Source organism: Hippopotamus amphibius, chromosome 11 (genome assembly GCF_030028045.1).
Source record: "Hippopotamus amphibius kiboko isolate mHipAmp2 chromosome 11, mHipAmp2.hap2, whole genome shotgun sequence".
Lineage (NCBI taxonomy): Eukaryota > Metazoa > Chordata > Mammalia > Artiodactyla > Hippopotamidae > Hippopotamus > Hippopotamus amphibius.
In genome coordinates this window covers 98,014,334-98,033,543 of record NC_080196.1, presented here as the reverse complement: position 1 = coordinate 98,033,543, position 19,210 = coordinate 98,014,334, and the positions used below count along the sequence as shown (strand labels likewise).

Below are 19,210 nucleotides of genomic sequence, written 5' to 3'. Positions count from 1 at the left end.
GAGGTTCCAACGACCCCCTTTGGGGGTTCAATTAATTTGCTAAAGCAGCTCACAGAACTGAAATATTTTGCTTACTCTAGATGACTGGTTTATTACAAAAGGCTGTACCTCAGGAACAGCCACATGGAAGAGATGCATTGTACAAGGTATGGGGAAAGGTGCACCACTCTCCCCAAACCTCTACCTGTTCACCAACCCGGAAGCTCTTCAAACCATCTCCTTTAGGGCTTTTATGGGACTTTATTACGTCGACGTGATTGGTTAAATCATTGCTGTGGGTGATCGATTCAACCTCTAGCCCCTTTCCCCATCCCTAGGTGCTTTCCCAAAGTCACCTCATTAAATAGCAAAAGATACTTTTGTAACTCTCACCACTTAGGCAATTCCAAGTTTTTAGGAGATCTGTGCCAGGAACAGGACAAAGACCACATATATATTTCTTATTATAAATCACGATATTACAGCCATCTCTCATTCTTAGTCAGTGGTAGAATGGGCCAAGGCAGTGGTCATTAAATCTTTTTTTTTTTTTTTTGAAAGCCATAGTTCTTCAAATAAAAATTCTACAGTACACCATAGATTTAAAAGAGATGGCAACTGAACTACTGAGTCCTGCTGCTCCAGGGGTTCCTATAAGCACACCGACAAGGGGCACCTTTGGAAAATCACCTGACCAGTCAGTGTGGGGGGCTGGGCGGGGTAGAAGGCAGGAGCCAGGCAGCCCCGAGGATGGCTTCCTCTCAGGTAAACAGAGGGCAAAGGGCATTTTATATAAAGTTAGAGACACGGATTGTAGGTGACAGTGGAGGAATTCTCTTGCAAGGGTAAACCCACACTTGCTAGTAATGACCTCCATTTTCTGCCCCTCGCCCTTTCTCAATTTCCACAGAGGTCGAACCCTGAGTGGAAAGATCATGAGATGCCTTTGACATGCTGGCTGAGCACACACCCATTCTAGCTCCAACACAAAGTTAACTGTGTGTCTCTCAGTTATGTGTCTCCTCAGCTATAAATTGGATTAATTATTTCCTCTCCAGCTTACTTCATGGTGATGTTATTAGGTACAATTAAGGCACTGAGCATTGTGACTAAGAGTATAGACTTTGAATAAGGAATTTTATCCCACATACCGCCTAAATGCCCTTGGGCAGAGAACTTAACCTCTCAGTGTCAGTTTCCTCATCTGTAAGATGGGGATAACAATTTGACCCTCAGCAAATGAAATAAAATAGTATATGCCAATGTCTCAGCTCAGTGAGTGATACACAGAATGTGTAGTCAGCTCTCTTTAAACACTCACCACCATCATCCCAGGAAAACATTGGAAGCTTTGGAAACTCTGTAAGTATTCTCATAAGTCCTTAAACGTATCGGAAATGTAGAAACTTAGACACTTCTGTTACTTGACCTGTCCAAAAATCTGAAAGCCAGAACAGATAGTCAGAATCGCTGACTGTCTGTAGGAAACTCTGGAGATCATTCAAAGTAAATGTGCTTCCAGGGGATATATAAAATATTAACCACATGTTTGCAGTATGATCTTGGTCCAAAACTTTGAGTGTGAATTCAGCTGTCTGGAAAGAGTTTGTAACCTAAGTTGAGTCCTCTAAGCTGACTTTACATACAGCAGAGGAGACAGTGATTAAACATCAGATGTGGCCTTCACCCCTTAGAAACCATGGCAATGTCTTGAAAAGATACCAAGTAGATGCCCTGATCATCCTTGATGTATCAGTCATACATGCTGTCTGTTTAAATCTTGAAACATATTTGCATATGAATATTGGGAAAATTTTAAACATCTTTACATATAAAAAGGGACCATGAGGGAGTTTGTATTTTCAGTTGAGGCCACAGACCTTTCAGATGTAGATTATGATGGGATGAGGAACAACTAACATTTTTAATCATTTTGTCACTGGACCTCTGCCCAGGGCTCTTATGGTCTGTTGTTTTTATTGCGAGAAGCCTAGAAGTTTCGTGAAGATCGGTGGCTGCGGTCTGCATCAGCACAGAGTGTAGGTCAACAAGGGCTCTAAGGAAAAGATGGACCCAGACTAGATTTCATGGCATCTCATGACCCTGAGGAGAGACTTGAGATCTTACATTGACTAATGCACTGGAAAGGTGCGGTGATACGAAAGATAAAACGGTAGGTTTCATCTCTCTTGCCCTGACATGCAAACCATCCCTTTTCAGGGCTCAGACCGCCTCTGGTTGAACACAACCTGCTTTCATGATCCCGCTTTCGGTTTTGTAATCATTTGCAAAGAGATAGGATTGATAGTAAGAAAGTGTGGGTGGGCGCGGTACCTGATGTTGGGGCATGTTATGAGGATTTCATGAAATGAGCCCAGCACATAAGTGACTGCTGAATAGTCTTCAGATGTAAGGGTGGGTAGGTATTATCAACTGTTGCTTATTTTAGAAGAAAAACACACACAGTGGGTTTCTTCTTCCAGAGCAATAATTCTTTTCCAAAATATGCATATATGTGTTATTTACAGAGCTGCAGTAATAGGACAAAATTCTGATTTCTGTTTTTCTCCAATTTAATGTTGTATTTAAAGCACTTCCTGTATTTCTAAGGCTGTCATTTTAATGGCTACTCTAAAATCATAATTTATAAAACCATCATCCTGATGGACTTATAGGTGGTTTCTATTCCTGCTTTATATAGCTGACAACAACAAGGCAAAATTTTTCCGTGAACCGAGTTTTTTTTTTACTTATTGAAATGTTTCTGTTGGGAGTGTTTCTGTAAATGAGATTATTGGGTCACATGTTATAAATATCTCTAGTGTTATTGGTACAGAAAGTGTTGCTATATTGTTTTCCATTGGAATGTACCAGTTTCAATGCCAGCAGCAGTCGGTGTGTATGTGTGTGTATGTGAAAGAGAGAATTCACTCAGCTTTACAACTGCCCAGCATTAGATGTAGTCATTGAATATTGTTAACTTATTAGACATGAAATGGTGTCTTACATTTTCATCAGTTTGCCCTTCTTTGATTGCTAGTGAGAATCGTCTTTTCCTGTGTGTTTGTTCCATTTACTTATTACATCAGCCCCTTTTCTACCCTTTTATTCAAACAAGCAGTTCCTATTGGATCTGAACGGGTAATACAAATTGTGTCTTTGTAGATTGAAAATTCTCAGATTTATGTTCAGTTCTGCAAAATGCTGCTGATTCTTATATCTTTCTGCAGTGTAATCTTTCTGTTAATTGCATCCATCCATCTATAGGCTGGTGACTCTTCAAACACTAAAATTAATTCCACTCGACAGACTAACTTTTTTTTTATAAATTTATTTTTATTTATTTTATTTATTGGCTGTGTTAGGTCTTCATTGCTGTGCATGGGCTTTCTCTAGTTGCAGGAAGTGGGGGCTACTCTTCATTGCGGTGCACAGGCTTCATGCAGTGTCTTCTCTTGTCGCGGAGCACGAGCTCTAGGCGTGCGAGCTTCAGCAGTTCTGGCACATGGGCTCCACAGTTGTGGCTCACAGGCTCCAGAGCAAGGCTCAGTAGTCGTAGCGGTGCACAGACTTAGTCGCTCCGTGGCATGTGGGATCTTCCCGGAGCAGGGCTTAAATCCACATCCCCTGCATTGGCAGGCGGATTCTTAACCACTGCACCACAAGGGAGGTCCCTCAACAGACTAACTTTTTATTTCACCTTGGAGGTTCTGCTTCCAGGTATCTGTCAAACATAAAGCCCCGATGATTTTATATTATTTAGGTGTGAATATAATTGAAAAACCTAATCACAGAGACAATAGTAGTGAAGTAAAATGGGACTATTGTCCCTAACAAGTAAAGAGGAAGCTTGAATGTAAAAATAACACTGCTTTTCTCCTGGTAAGTTTCAGTGTGTATTATCAAAACACATGTGGACTGAGGCTGAGTCTCCAAAGTCAACATGTGGGGGATTCTGGCATTATTATCCTTTGGCAATCTGTTCTAGTCTTTTGTTTCCTTTTTTCCCTTCATTTTCCAGACAAAAGAATGGCAGCCCCACCCAGTCTTAATTTGAAACATATTTTTCTAGTTGCCACCACCCTAACTTTTTCCTTCTTGCTGCAGCTACGTTCACACACTGAGCGTTGTTGCTGAATGTGGCCGCAGAGGTAATAGGACCGAACTGCATGGTTTTTACAGGTGACAAAACTGTGCCTGGGAGATGCTCAGTGTCCACTGTGACCTCTGGATGGTCTCCCTGCCTGGCTCTCACCTTCCTGGCCACCCACACTCCCTCCGCTATCAGATTCATCCTCCTGAAGCACGGGGCAGATCGAATGTCTCTCCTTGCAGATACGTTCAGTGCTTCCTTCCACTCCCTGGAATAAAGCCTTGTCAGGTCTTCATAGGCAGGGAAAGATGACTCCAGCGAGCCTTTCAAGAGCTCTGCCCCCTACACCCCCTAAATCTTTCAGTCGGGTGGGTACCTTATATTGATATTTTTCCTGCCACTGCGTCTTCACTCTAGCTGTTCCTCATTCCTGAAAACCGCTCCCATCCACCCGAGTTCCTACTCCCTTCTGTGGCTCCTACACACATTGCCCAGCTCAAAAGAGCTAGGAAAATTATTACTGATTTCAGTACACACTAACCTGATATAAAGGGAGAAGCTTTTAAAATTTTACAACTCATCAGCCTAGGAGATAGTCCCCAGAGTTGGCTTAATTTTGTCAAGTTCTCCATTTCCTTTGCTTATGTTTTTCTTGTAACTTAGGAGGCTCTAAGTTGGTTTGTAGACGAGGAAAGCAGTTGCCACTTGCAGTTGAGGAACGGGTTCTGACGCTTCCTGGATGGAGCTTGAATTCCAGTCTGAAACTATGATGCGTGAACTGTACCACACCTCGCACAGAGCCGGGGATGCGGTGAGGAGGCCTGGATCCAGTCTGATGTTACCACTTAGGAGCTAAATAACCTTGGCAGGGCTCCTGACCACCTCCGTTTTCTCATTGGTAAAATGGCAGTGATGGTGCCTGGCCACCTGCCTCAGGATGATTCCACGACAACTGTGCGAGAGGATGTGTGTGAAAATACTTAGAGTGAACAGTAAGAGGTAGCCCAGTGGTAACGAAAAGTAGTCATCATGACTAGGATACTTCTGGGGAGCCCATGACAGAGTTAGGATGACGGTATCACCCAGAAATCCTTTAAGTTTTATCAGGGACATGAAAAACTGCCCTTCGCCAAGAGGTCAAAGTTTTTGAGATTTCCCCTGCACCTTTTTAAATGGTAGCCGTCAGAGTTGTGTGACGTGAAGTGGGGGTCAGTCTTCCTTTGTGGCAAAGGCTCTGGACTTTCGGAGGAATGGAGGATAAAGCTGTGGACCCAGAGAAGACTTTTCTATCATGAGTAAAGGCCTTGGCTGAATTGTCTCCACAACAGTGATATTAACGGACCCTCAGTTTTGTGTTAGTAATCCCAGGTTTCTAGGTTGTCTAGGCTTCAGTTTGGGAGGAAATAAAAATTATAACCCTGTTTGTCCTAGGAACCGTAATTGTTTTGTTTCTAAAACAGTATAAAGTTAGAATTTAATCTACATCTTAGGTAGATTTTATTACTGTTGGCTTATGAGATTTTTTTTGGTCTAATTACAGCAGTCATCAAGCTTGTCAGATTTTACTCTCAAGAGTATTGAGCAACTAACACGACATTGTAAATCAACTATACTCCAATAAAAAAATTAATTTAGAAAAGAGTGTTGAGCAGATTCCAAGCAGTGTGTGGCCTGTCTGGACTGACTAGGATAATAGAGATTTCTGCTGCCTATTGGATGGGTCTCTTCTTTGGAATAACTTGGAAATAATAGCAGCTGTATGAGGTATCTTACTGTAGAATTCTTATTATTTGTGACTAATGATATGTGTATTAGCTGTTTATTGCTACATAACAAATTATTCAGAAATTTAAAACAATACACATGTTGTCCTACAGTTTCTGTGGACCAGGAATCTGAGCAGCACTTAACTGAGTCCTCTGCTTCAGGGTCTCTCACAAGCCTGCAATTAAGGTGTCAGCATAGGCTGGGGTCTCATCTGAAGGCTGGACTGAGAAAGGATCCACTTTCCAGCTCATGTGGTTGTTGCCCAAATTCATTTCCTTTTTTTTTAAATTCAAAAATGTACTTTTTCCAGTGTTTTGAGATATAATTGACATATAATATTGCATTAGTTTGTGTACAATGTAATGATTTAATATATGTATATGTTAGGAAATAACCACTGCAGTAAGTTTAGTTAATGTCCATCATCTCACATGGTTACAATTCTTTTTTCTTGTGATGAGAGCTTCTAAGATCTACTCTCTCAGCAACTTTCAAATATACAATACATATTGTTAGCTATAGTCACCACGCTATACATGTACAAAATTCACTTCCTTAAGGGTTGTTGGACTGAGGACTCCAGTTTCTTGCTGGCTATTGGCCAGATGCCCACTCAGTTTCTTGCCATATGAGCCGCTCCACAGGATAGCTGCTTCATCAAAGCCAGGAAGGGCCGAGGGGACGAGAGCTGGCTGGCAGCAAGGAAGTCATGGTCTCCTGTAATCTAATCACAGACAAGACATTCCATTCTGTTCGTTAACAGCAAGGCATTATGTCCAGTCCATTCTCATGGGGAGGGGATTACACAAGAGCGTGAACACCAGGTGGTGGGATAATTGGAGGCATCTTAGATTCTGCCTGCCAGAGTTGTTTGTATGTATGTATGTATGTATTTTGGCTGTGCTGGGTCTTCGCTGCAGTGTGTGGGCTTCTCTCTAGTTGCACACAAGCTTCTCTAGCTGGAGCATTTGGGCTCTCTAGTTGTAGCACACTGGCTTAGTTGTCTGCTGCATGTGGAATCTTAGTTCCCGGACCAGGGATCGAACCCGTGTCCCTTGCATTGAAAGGCGGATTCTTTTTTTTTTTTTTTTTTTGAACTACGTACTTTGGTGATATATTTGAGCATTTCCTTGAATTTATGTCAATTTACATTGAACTGATGTTTAAGAATACAATTTCTTTTTTTTTTTAAGAACTTTTATTGAGATAAGTTAACATACAGTAAACTGCATGTATTTAGAATGTACAATTTGGTATCCCAATCTCCCAATTCATCCCCCCCAACCCTCCCCGCCTTCCCCACTTGGTGTCCATATGTTTGTTCTCTGCATCTGTGTGTCTATTTCTGAAAGGTGGATTCTTAACCCCTGGACCACCAGGGAAGTCCCCCAGAGTTGTAATTTATTATATTTAGTATAGAACATATAATTAAAACATGCACAGATAGCATAGAGCATATAGAAATATAATACACAAATTTATTATATCATATGTTAAATACCTTGCATTATCTATAATAATAATAAAAATAGGCAAATGAAATGAGGAAAAATCCATTTCAGAAATACCCTTTCGTGTTGAGAACTTTAAAGAGCCATAAAAAAGATGATGAAGAATGAGCAAAAACAAGTATCGTGAATCATGCTTCCTATTTAGGCTTGGATCACCCTGGACACGAATCAGTTTATGCCACAAAGATATCATTGATAGGGGACTCTTGGCCTTCCCCAGCTTCTGAATTGTGTATGTGTACAGATCAGACCCTAGCAGTGACAGAACTCAACTTTTTTTGTTCCGCCTTTGGCCTCATTTAAATCTTGAACCCTTGTGATAGCAACAAAAGTTTGTGCTTTCATTACTTCTGACTGCGGAGTTTTATTGCAAGCGCAGAAAGGCATTTCTTTTTGCCTGGGTTCCCCTTTTCTCTCTCCTTCAGCACCCCCTCCCCACAACAAAGGGACTAGAGAATTTCGTGCATTCATTCACTTCACAAGTGTTTCACAGCCAAGTATTGAAAGATAACAAGTGATAGATGTTAGGGGTTCAAGTTTGGAAATCCTGCCATTTACCTCTCCTGTCTTCTGGGGTTTACGACCAAGAGGGCTGAATACCGCAGAAGGCAGAGTGGGAAATGAGATATCTTCCTCCTCCTCCCCATCCCCCCTTTTTTTTAACAGACGAGAAAAATAAGCTTCCAAAATGGTGATTAAAGTGGTGAACAGTAGAGCCATGGTTTGAACCCAGACCTGTGTTTTTTCCTGTAAATCATGCTGCTTCTCAGCTTGAGCAGGAGCTAAAGACAGTTTCCTAAGATCATGTGACCAGAAAAATCCTTGAATGCTAAATCACATTGATGAATTTTTAAAAATCTTGGTAAATCTTTTGCTTCCTTGCCCTAACATTTATTACATTTACATCTGATGCCATGTTTATAAGCACACGGATTAATGATGAAATACCACATTGAACTGGGTATTAGACGATGCATGACCACAGCTTCCTCACACAAAGCAGATGATGGTTTGTTGCTCCCTCAGGCATTTCGAATTGCGTGTCTCTTCTAGTTACACACCTGTGCAGAGGTTGAAGCAGTACCATTCCCAATCAGTAGGGCAACTGTATGATTTAGGGACATTTTCCCACCACTATACCTGGTAGTTTATTGCACATTCCCAAAGCAGGCATGATTTATCCAGGTCAGTAATGATTTTATCTGACCATGGGCATTGCTTCTCATTGCAGTGGCTTCTCTTGTTGTGAAGCTTGGGCTCTAGGCACGTGGGCTTCAGTAGTTGTGGCGCATGGGCTTAGTTGCTCTTTGGCATGTGGGATCTTCCTGGACCAGGGCTTGAACCTGTGTCCCTGTATTGGTAGGTGGATTCTTAACCACCGCGCCACCAGGGAAACCGCCATGTAACGTTATTTAGCCTCAGCCACCTGTTTAAAGGCCCTATCTTCAAACACAGTCACATTGAGGGTTAGGGCTTCAATCTTTGAATTTTCAGGGAAGGCAGTTCAGTCCATAACCCACGGGAAGGGTCTAAGCAGGAGACTGGCATGACTCTGGTCACTGTGTGGAAGCAGATGGTGGGAAGTCCTATTAGACTCCATCTGCGGCATTTCAGGAAAGAGATGGTGGTGCCTGCATTAGGGCAGTGGCCGGGGAGATGAAGAGGAGGAAATGGGTTGGAGGCGTGGGTTTGGGGAGAAATGACAGGCCTGGCTATGTCTCGCAGCTGTCACACATAATTTACCTGTCTGCATCCCTCAATAACCTGGATGCTGGTTCGGTTCCTAGTGCCTGAGGTAGCAGTCTGCGCCTCGCAGGTGCTCAGTGGAGGTTGAATAAATGCACAGGTGTCTACAATATGCTGGGGTGGTGAGAAGAGACATTATAAAGTTTCCAAATGCATATTGTACGTAGTGCCTGCCTTACAGGGATCATAGTTTAGACCTGGAAAACTGCTTTCTGTCCCCTAGGGCTTCAAAGAAATGATTTCTAAGTAATTTTTCTTTGGTAGCCTAAGATGACAGAGCTAAACTATTCCATGAGTATTGCACTCACATACATACAGCAGAGAACTTCCTGCTCAGCTTAGAGCTCCGCACCCAGCCTTCCAAGTCAGCCACACAGATCTGGCCTGTGGTGGTGGATGTTCAGGTGGTGAGTTGGTTGGTTGTGCAGCGGTTTGCTTTCTTTGGATCACGTGATTGTGGTTGTCAGATCTATTCCTTTTTGTTTGTCTCTTCCTTCAGCCTCAAAGGACTGGATCCAATCTTTTTCTTTGTTTCTTTCTTTCTTTTTTTTTTTTTTTTTGCCACACCTCTTGGCTTGTAGGATTTTAGCTCCCCCACCAGGGATCAGAAAGTGAAAAGCATGGAGTCCTAACCACTGGACTGCCAGGTTTGTCCCTGGATCCAATCTTAACATGGGAAATAAGCATGGAGACACTTGGCAATAATGAGGATGAATGATCACATATAAAATGTTTCTCTAGAATGCTCTTAATGCCACTGACCTGGATACTTAAAAATGGTTAAAATGGTAAATTTATGTTATGTATATTCACTACAGTAAAGAAATTTTCTCTATGGTGCTTTCAGACTTTTCAGTATTTTCTATGTCCCTGAAATGGAGAGATTAGATCATGACTCTACCACTTGCCACTGAGCCTCAGTCTCCTTATCTGAAAGATGGGTAGATAATATCTCCCTCACAGGGTTGTCCTTCCTGACACATAGTATGTGCTCAATAAATGGTCACCGCTTTTATTATTTTCGTTCTGAAAGACTTCTGGTGAAAGTCTGCCTTTAAGAGTTTGGGAATTTTTTAAGGAGTGTATTAAATTTAAATATTGGCTAAAGCATAAAAACACAAGTAAGGCCAGTTAAACACATGTAAAATCCCAAGAAATAGTCATTTACTAACCCACAGAAAATTGGGAAAAAAGGAAAATGTTCTACTTGGCAATTAAAGGTTTTAACTCTGAATATGCCTGTGCTTAAGTATGCTCATATTTTGTAATACTCTAATACTTTACGTCCTAGTGAGGGGTAGATGCATTTTAGAAGTGGTTTTTGGAGATGGGAAAGGCAACAGGGATAGATTCCCCACACTGTTCCATTTGTTATTATAAATCACAGTTTTTCTAATTATGGAAATAATTATTAACAATAACAACGACGGATGTGTGAGTACTTACCAGGCTAAATACTGGATCGAGCACTTTACGTGCCTCAGCTCCCTTAAAATCATGCATGGCAGTCATTGAAATTTTGGAAAATGAATAAATGTGTGCGAATAACTGGGACTACTCTGTTCTGTACTTGTGCACCATTAACCTACCTTTCAACTAAATGTGTCTGGATTTTTGCAATGTCATTAAAAACTCTTCCTACCGTGATCTAAATTGTTCTGCACCATCCAATAATGGGAGGATGCCATAATTGATTTACACAGTTGCTAATCGTTGGATACCCACGTTTCTTCTGGGTTTTGTTTTAAATAATATTGGAGGGACTTCCCTGGTGGCACGGTGATTAAGAATCCGCCTACCAATGCAGGGGACAAGGGTTTGATCCCTAGTCCGGGAAGATCCCAGATGCTGCAGAGCAACTAAGCCCGTGTGCCACAACTGTTGAGCCCATGTGCCACAACTACTGAAGCCCACATTTCTAGAGCCTGTGCTCTGCAACAGGAGAAGCCACAACAATGAGGAGCCCACGCACCACAATAAAGAGCAGTCCATGCTTGCCACAACTAGAGAAAGCCCATGAGCAGCAACAAAGACCCAATGCAGCCAAAAAATAAATTTTTTAAAAAATAAATAAAAAAAATTAAAAAAGTGATACAACTTAAAAAAATGAATTCTCAACTTTAAAAAATAAATAAATAATATTGGACAAAATCCTCACATAAATATTTGAACATTTCCTAGATGTACACTTGTGGTTATAAAAATTTAGATGTTCAAGATGCTAGATTTGGTATAAAGCATGCAGCCAGCTAAATAGTTCCACTCAAGGCAACTAACACTTGATGAAAATATCTAACAAACTGTAACATAAAAGTAGAATATAAAAGATGTCTCCTTGGAAAGCAATTGTTCTTACTTCAAAATTTCAGTAATTATTGTACAAGTTATACAGTCTTGCAAAGGTCTGCTCTTCTCCTCTATAGAGTACAAATAACAATAATACCTTCACTATGGTGATATGCGACGTTTCAAGGAGCCAGTGTTTATAAAGCAGTTCTTGCAGAGCCCTGCATGCAGTTAACACTAAATAAATGTGAGCTGTCATTATTTTATTTTTTTAGATTAAATTTATTTATTTATTTATTGGCTGCATTGGGTCTTCATTGCGATACACGGGCTCTTCATTGCAGTGGCTTCTCTTGCTGTGGAGCACGGGCTCTAGGCGCGTGGGCTTCAGTAGTCGAGGCACACGGGCTCAACAGTTGTGACTCACGGGCTCTAGACCGCAGGCTCAGTAATTGTGGCGCATGGGCCTAGTTGCTCTGTGGCATGTGGGATCTTCCTGGAGCAGGGATCGAACCTGTGTCCCCTGCCTTGGCAGGTGGATTCTCAACCACTGTGCCACCTAGGAAGTCCCAGAGCTGCCACTGTTAAGGATGCTGAGTACATATCAGTATGAAACACATGTAAATAATACCAAGCTGTATGTCTGTTCTCACAGAGCCTGAGGTATTAGTGTAAATATTTTCCTAATATAAATATAACTGAGGTTGTACTTGGCACTTGTATAGTGTCACTTAATACAGTGGTGTATACACAAACATAAATTCTAGATACAGGGCATGGGTGGTGGCAGTTAGAGAAATAGGCTAGAATGTGCTTCCAAGAAGTTATTAGTAAAATTTGAGGACCTAAGCTTGTATTTAAAATGCATCACAGAGTAAAAGCTCAGAATATTAGCATTAGCAGAAACCAGATATCTTAGGACAGTGGTTTTCAGATTTTGCCAGCAATCCACAATTTCCAAAAGAAATTTAATTCCATTAAGACCCACAATGCAAATGATCATATCTATGGGTCAGTTTTGTGACAGTGTTTCACCAAACAGTACTAACTTTCTATGCATGCTGTACTATGATATTCCAAAATCTGTTTCATTTTATTTTAATGTTCGTTGTGAACCAAATAATTTTGCTGGGTAGAGATCCACAAATGAAATCCAACCTTAAAGCTTGTATACCCTTAAAAAAAAGCGCTCTGCAGGTACATTACTGTTGTAAATTCTCATTTGAGCCGTTGATCAATAATGAATGGTTTTGTTCTTATTTGCATGATACTTTGAACATGGGGGTCATTATTCAGACATATCTCCATGTTAGTACACAGTGTTCTGTTAAAAGCATTGTAAGCGAATGCAGGCAGAATTCAACCAGAAACTGGGCACGAGTTGTTATTTCATTCTGGTTTCTCTTTCCTATAAAACAGGTAGTTCCAGTTTGCCAGCAGAATGAATACAGAAGGAGACTCAGAAACAACATTTGAGGAGGATTCTCAACCTAATGACGAAGTGGTCCCTTACAGTGATGACGAAACAGAAGATGAACTTGAAGACCAGGAGCCTGCGGTGGAACCAGAGCAGAATCGCGTCAACAGAGAAGCGGAGGAAAACCGAGAGCCATTCAAAAAAGGTAACACGCTGGGACCCGGAAATTAGGTACTTGTCCGTCCTCACGTGGGCAATGGCAACAGATGCAAAAGACAGACGGCCCAGGAGGCATCTTCCTTCTCTTAGCTTCACAGGAAACTTGATGGGCTTGGACTAGTACACATTGTCCTCGGTGTGGTAGGGCTGCTGGACCATAGCTGACAAGTTCTGCAGAGCAAATGGAAGGTTTTGCTTCGTGCCTGTGTTTTCAGAAGGGAGCTGAGTGTGGAAGAATTTGCTTGTGACCGCACCCAGGAACCTTGGAGTCGCCATACCTTTTGTTCAGTCATTTGTGAATGGAAAATGGTTTTGACTCGAGTAAAAAAATAAAAAAAAAAATTATGGGTTTCTGCTTGCCATGAGGGGCCTGTGATACAGCAAAACTGTGCTCCCTGCACAGAATCAGGGCAGCTTTAAGGCAGGGTCTAGACCACGGATTGGCGAACGTTTTCTGTAGGGCCCAGACAGTAAATATCTCAGGCTTCATGAGTCATATGGTCTCTGTCTCAACTGCTCGGTGTTACTGATGTTTCTTGAAAATGGCCATAGACAGTCTGTCATTTAGGGCAACAGAACATAGCTGACTTTCATGGTTATGCTTTTTCCCTTGTGGTTTTTCTATTTCATTTCCTACTGGTTCTCCCACCCTGGCAAACACACGTGGTCTTTTTTTCCTTTGCTCCATGAGGAAGCTGATCCTTTTCTCTTTAGATCCCAGATTTGCTCCAGGTTTCTGGTTGAAAATGTTTTCCTTCACGGTCCCTTGAATTCCAGCTAAATAACTTTAGTTTCCCATTCACAGAAATCTCCAGGAAATTGTTCTCTTTGTGACTCCCCAGATGCCTCTCCCAGCCTCAATCAGAATAACCTCTGGTTTCCCCAGAATCTCCATCTTTGCTGATCTGACCTTCCAGGCCTGCCTGAAGCCTGCTTCCTTTATGTCACTCCCTGCCCCCCAGTCTTTCCCTCCAGGGTTCTGCTGCCTGTTAAGCTGGTTATTTTTTTCCCCTTTTTTTCCCCCAAACAGGTTTCACCTGTAAAAAAAAGTGACAAAGCATAACATCCTACTTATGTAATAATCCTTCCTGCTCTGGTTAGATGGTGCCTGTCTTCTGCTCTTCTGTGTGGGGAGGTCTCGATGTGGGGGTGTGCATGTACCCACGAGGGCCCCCTCCCACCACAGTCTTCCAAAACCTGGGGAGGCCATCAACTCATGTATATCATTTGCCCATCTTCAGCTTTGTGTATCAAACATTTAGAATGATCAGATCTTACTGTGGATTTCTGGCTGTAATTTTAAGCTGTTGTATATATGTGCTTTCTGCCTTGAAGCAGAAGGCACTAAAATCATGATAATTGAGCTACATTGAAATGGAATCACTGCCGGTCTGAAGAGGTATGTGGCTTCTGTTATAACAGGTCCAGACTGGATAGTGTTTGGTTGGGGCTGAAGCTGAAGTAGCCTGACAAGTTAGCTGGGGGAGTTCCAGTCAGTCGCCCAAACGGTACATGATGTGTTTCTTCCTCATTCCTTCTCCCACTGTGCTTCGAAGTTTCATATCACAATCTTGGAATCTCTACCACATGTGGATATCTGATAAGCTGGCAGAGAACTGGCTTGGTGCCGTTAGGGGTGGACTTTGCTGTTGGTGCTCGGTGCCACGTCACCCGGTGTGCGGTCCGGGAGAAGGCAGAGAGATGAAGTTGGGTGCCTGCAGAAATGTCAGAGGGGCACGTAGTGGGTGGAAACTCTCACCTGTTTTTTTCCAACTCTGTCTTCACATTCTGCTGCCCAGGGCTCTTTCTGATTGTTTGGTTCACAGGTCACATTTCTTGTAGATTTCTACACCCAGAACACAGGCATTGAGGGAGCTCTGACTTGATCTTGGCTCTTCAGAGTCTTTTCCAGTGCTGGCTTATATTTTTAGGGGAATTTGGTGGTTCTCAAAAATGCTTGTCAAGTGACTTTGCTGTGACTTAAAAAAAAATTATTATTATTATTATTATTGGCCACACCGTGAAGCTTGTGGGATCTTAGTTCCCCAACCAGTGATTGAACTGGGGACCTAGCAGTGAAAGTGCTGAGTCCTAACCACTGGACTGCCAGGGAATTCTCCCAAAATATTATTATCCTAACACCTCTGCATGCCCTTTCCAAACACAGAGGACATTTGGTAAGTGCTAGACCTCTATCCTTCCATTCCCGCATCTGCCCTGAGTCACTCACAACCAATCTGCTTCCTCTCCTCCCCTCCTCTCTCCCTCCCTTCTTCCTTTGCATCCCTCTTTCCCCTTCTTTTAATTTTTTCCCATATTCTCACTTCGGTATTTTCCCAGTGAAGATTGGTGTCACTCCGACTTTCCTTTTTAAGTGTCACCTGTCTTGACATTTCACGTGGACAGTTTTCTTCACAGAATTCACTTCTGTAGAACAGAGCGTGAGTCACTCTGTGAAGTACCATCCAGTTGAGTGACACCAGGGACCCAGGCCTGTTACAGCCAATCAGTGTCTAAAAGTGTGTGAACCATGTTCATTTTTTTAACTATACCTTAGTGCAGAAAGTTGGTTTTCTTTTTATAAAGATGCTTTAGCCCCGCTGAGCTTTAGTAAGCGTTTTGAGAGACCCACTGCAAGTGCCTTTCTTTTTTATTGAAGTATAGTTGATTTTTATAATGTTGTTAATGTCTGCTATACAGCAAAGGGATTCAGTTATACATATATATCCATTCTTTTTTTATATTCTTCTCCATTGTGGTTTATCATAGGATACTGAATATAATACCCTGTGCTCTACAGTAGGACTTTGTTGTTTATCCATTCCTTACATAATAGCTTACATCTGCTAACCCCAACCTCCCACTCCATCAGATGTTTGTACTGTGAGAAGCAAGAACAGGTGTAGGCCTGCTGTTCGAATGTGCCATGAATGGGACCTCCCTGGTGGTCCAGTGGTTAAGAATCTGCCTTCCAATGCAGGGGATGCGGGTTTGATCCCTGATCAGGGAACTAAGATCCCACATGCCACGGAGCAACTAAGCCTGTGCACCACAACTACTGAGTTCGTGTGCTGCAAACTACAGAGCCCACATGCTCTGGAGCCTGCGTGCCACAACTAGAGAAGAGAAAACCTGCATGCCACGACTAGAGAGAAGCCTGCGCATAGCAATGAAGACCCCGTGTGCCTCAACAAAGATCCTGCGTGCTGCAACAAAGACCCGACGCAGCCAAAAATAAGTAAATAATGCATAAATCTTAAAAAAAAAATGTGCCACGAAGGAAGAAGCCCACAGATTTTACTAAAGTACCTTTACCTTTGGTTTCCTTTGAGCAACTGTTGACAAAAATGAGTGGGAATGTTTTCATTCAATGGGATGAATGTTCTCATTTCCTGAACACACAAGAACAGTCTATCCCAGAGTGTGTTCTGAGAAACACTAGTTCTGCCAGATATTCCCAGACACAAAGATTCTGTGGTTCCCTGAGACCACAAAGTTAGAATTCTTTATCCTTTTCTTGGGGTTTAAGGTTGTCTGTTAATATAAAATGATCCGAAAATATCTGACTTCAAAGAAACCAGTTTCATTTCATTCAGCCTAAAATTCCTTGACTCCAGAATTCCTTGACTCTAGGTAATTTTTTGGTTTGTTTGCCTATTTGTGTAGCTTATCCCCCTGCCATCCTGGTGTCCCCAGGTCAACTCCTTGGGTAATTCTGTGCCAGTCAGGAGCCAGTGTAGAGACGAGGTCCTTGGGAATCAGTAAGTGTTCTGCATTAGCGCACCTTGGCTCGCTCTTCTGAGCCTGGGGGTGGAATTAGAAAGCTGTCTCCTGCCTCCTCGGCAACGCTGCTTTCTCAGTTAACTGTCCCCTCTTCCCTTGCTGGCTGGCTTACAAATACACTTACCGCTTCCCTAAATCCTGCTTTCTGCCTCCGGCTGCAGTTGTGTCTCCTGTTTTCATGACCAAGCTTCTGAAAACCCATTTCTCTACCATCACATCCTCCCGTTCTCCCAGTCCTTCACCCCGTGGGCTGCCCCACCTCCCTCTGGGTGACACTTCCTTAAAGATCACCAAGAACCCCAGTGCCAAGTCCAGAGAGCTCTTTGTCAACCATTTTCTCCCCACCTCTGTTTGCTTTGAAGTGCTTGACCTTTTTGACAGCCTCTCCTTCAGGAAACGCTGGCCTTCCTGGCAGGTGACAACATCCTTTTGTCCCAATACTCCTGTTTCTCCTTCCTTCTGGCTACTCTTCCTTCCACTCTTAAAATGTCCCCATTCCCTGTCATCCTTTGTTCTCTGTCTACAAGTCTACCTTTGACAAGCTAATCCCCTTTAATCCACTCCATGTACTGCATCTCTGTATGTGACTCTGAGAGGCAGAGTGTGTGGTGGTGAAGAGGGAAGATGTTGGGCGTGGGCTGTGTGGATTTCAGCCTTGGCTTCACCACTTCCTAGCTGTGTGACCTTGAGGAAAGGACCTCCTCTCTCTGGGCCTCAATGTCCCCATCTGTAAAACGGACATGATGTGAGTACCTACTTCATTGGGTGGTTGTGAGGATTAAATCAGAAAATAAATATAAAGGAATGAGAACAGTTTCAGGCATGCAGTAAATACTCAATAAATGTTAGCTGTTATCACCCCCACTCATCATCTCCTCTCTCATCTTTCCATCATCAGATCTTCTTCCTGACCCTTCCACTTCCCTTTGGGGTATTCAGATTCTCCTGGACCACCCCCAGGCTGAAGCTGCTGAGTCCCTCTTTTTAATAGATCCTTCCATCCCCAAATCTAAGTACAGTGAATGGATGGAGAGATGGATGGGCTGAAGAACAATTAATTTCCCAGTAATGAGTCTGTCTATATATTTAAGGAAACTTCTGGTGACTTAGTGTCATCCCTGCTTCTGCCATCTTATAAGGCTTTCCTGTTAGTTCAGCCTTCTCCAGCTTTCTCTTGTTTTGCAGACCTGTGGACAGTTACGCTGACCCCACCCTCAGGCTTTCCTGTGCCCCACTGGCTTCTCAGATAAAACCTTAGACCGGGTCTCTGATAGTTCAGCACACCTGCAGGGGGGCAGGGTATAAGAGTCTTCAAACAGAGAAGGCAGAGAGCTGTCTTTATGGAAGAGTCCACCCACACACACATAAAACGTCAGGGACAAAGCTAAAGTTGCAAAAAGAGTGTCACTCATGCAGTGACTTGGTCTTTTAATGCATTAACCTGTGGTTCCGCGCCAAGAGCTGTGACGAAAGTGTCTGCCCTGGAGAGGGGGTCAGGGAAGGCTTCCTTGTGGAAAGGCCTGCCTGAGCTGCCAAGTGAAAGATGAGGAGGAATTAACTAGGGGCCGGGAGAGGAAGGAGGCTCCTGAATAGGAGATCACATCCAGAGGCTCTGTGTCAGGAGGGAGGGTGGCATGCCTCTGGCACGTGGAGGGGCTGGAATTCAGCCTGGGGGAATGAGGATGTTGTGAGGAGAGGATTAGTGTAATCTCACTCCCCTCCTTTTCAGCATCCATCACAGTGTAACTTAGAAACGACTGGTTTTTATTTTATACTGGTTGTACGTTACCCACCTCCCGGCTAAATCTGTTAAGTGCTCCGAAGACCCAACGTCCAATCTGTCTTATTCCAAGCTGGTGTTGGGGCCTTAGGCTGGTGGGGTATTTGTGACTGACAGCATCGGGGTTCAACAGAGGTATGACTAGGGAACCAGGTGAGCTCTTCGGAGGCCTTCCATGGTCAAGGAAGGCTTCCTGGAGGTGAGGACGTCTGCCCTGAGTGCTAAGTAAGTGTGAGAGGCAAATTGACCCCTGTGGTCTCAGGGGCAGGACGTGCCAGGCTGAGGCAGCATGAAGGAAGGCTCCAAGGGGCTGAGAGTTCGGGGAATTTCGAGTCATTCTTGGAGCTCCATGATGGGGTGGGGCGGTGGCCGTGGTAAAGAGTTGGGACACTTTCCTGAGGGCCTCAGGGAGCCATGCCGGCAGTTTAGGCTGAAAATAACAGGGCCGGGTGTGCAGCGGCCTCCTCCCACTACAGCCGCTCCGTAGCTAGGCCTCCTCCTCGCAGTCCAGTCTCCATCACGGCAGAAGACCGCTCTGCCCTGGGATCTGATTCCACCTCCTTTCCTTGGTGGCTCAGGCCCGTGTGATTGGGCTCCGTCTCCCTCTCCTGATGGAGCTGGCTGCCTGC

General features: G+C 43.3%; 1 protein-coding gene across 3 annotated transcripts in view; it reads left to right on the top strand.

The window, feature by feature from the left end:
- ATP8B1 (ATPase phospholipid transporting 8B1) overlaps positions 1-19,210 on the top strand; it is a 117,913-nt gene that overhangs the window by 39,783 nt on the left and 58,920 nt on the right. For 2 of the 3 annotated variants that reach the window (XR_009047963.1, XM_057698676.1), the window contains exon 2: positions 12,802-13,004. Coding sequence is in view for 1 of the 3 variants with exons in the window: in XM_057698676.1 (XP_057554659.1) it covers positions 12,824-13,004 (181 nt within the window). In the remaining 2 variants the exon portion in view is untranslated. Of the gene's footprint in view, positions 1-12,801; positions 13,005-15,984; positions 16,257-19,210 lie in introns of those variants that run through there. The other variant, XM_057698677.1, reaches the window with a different exon arrangement.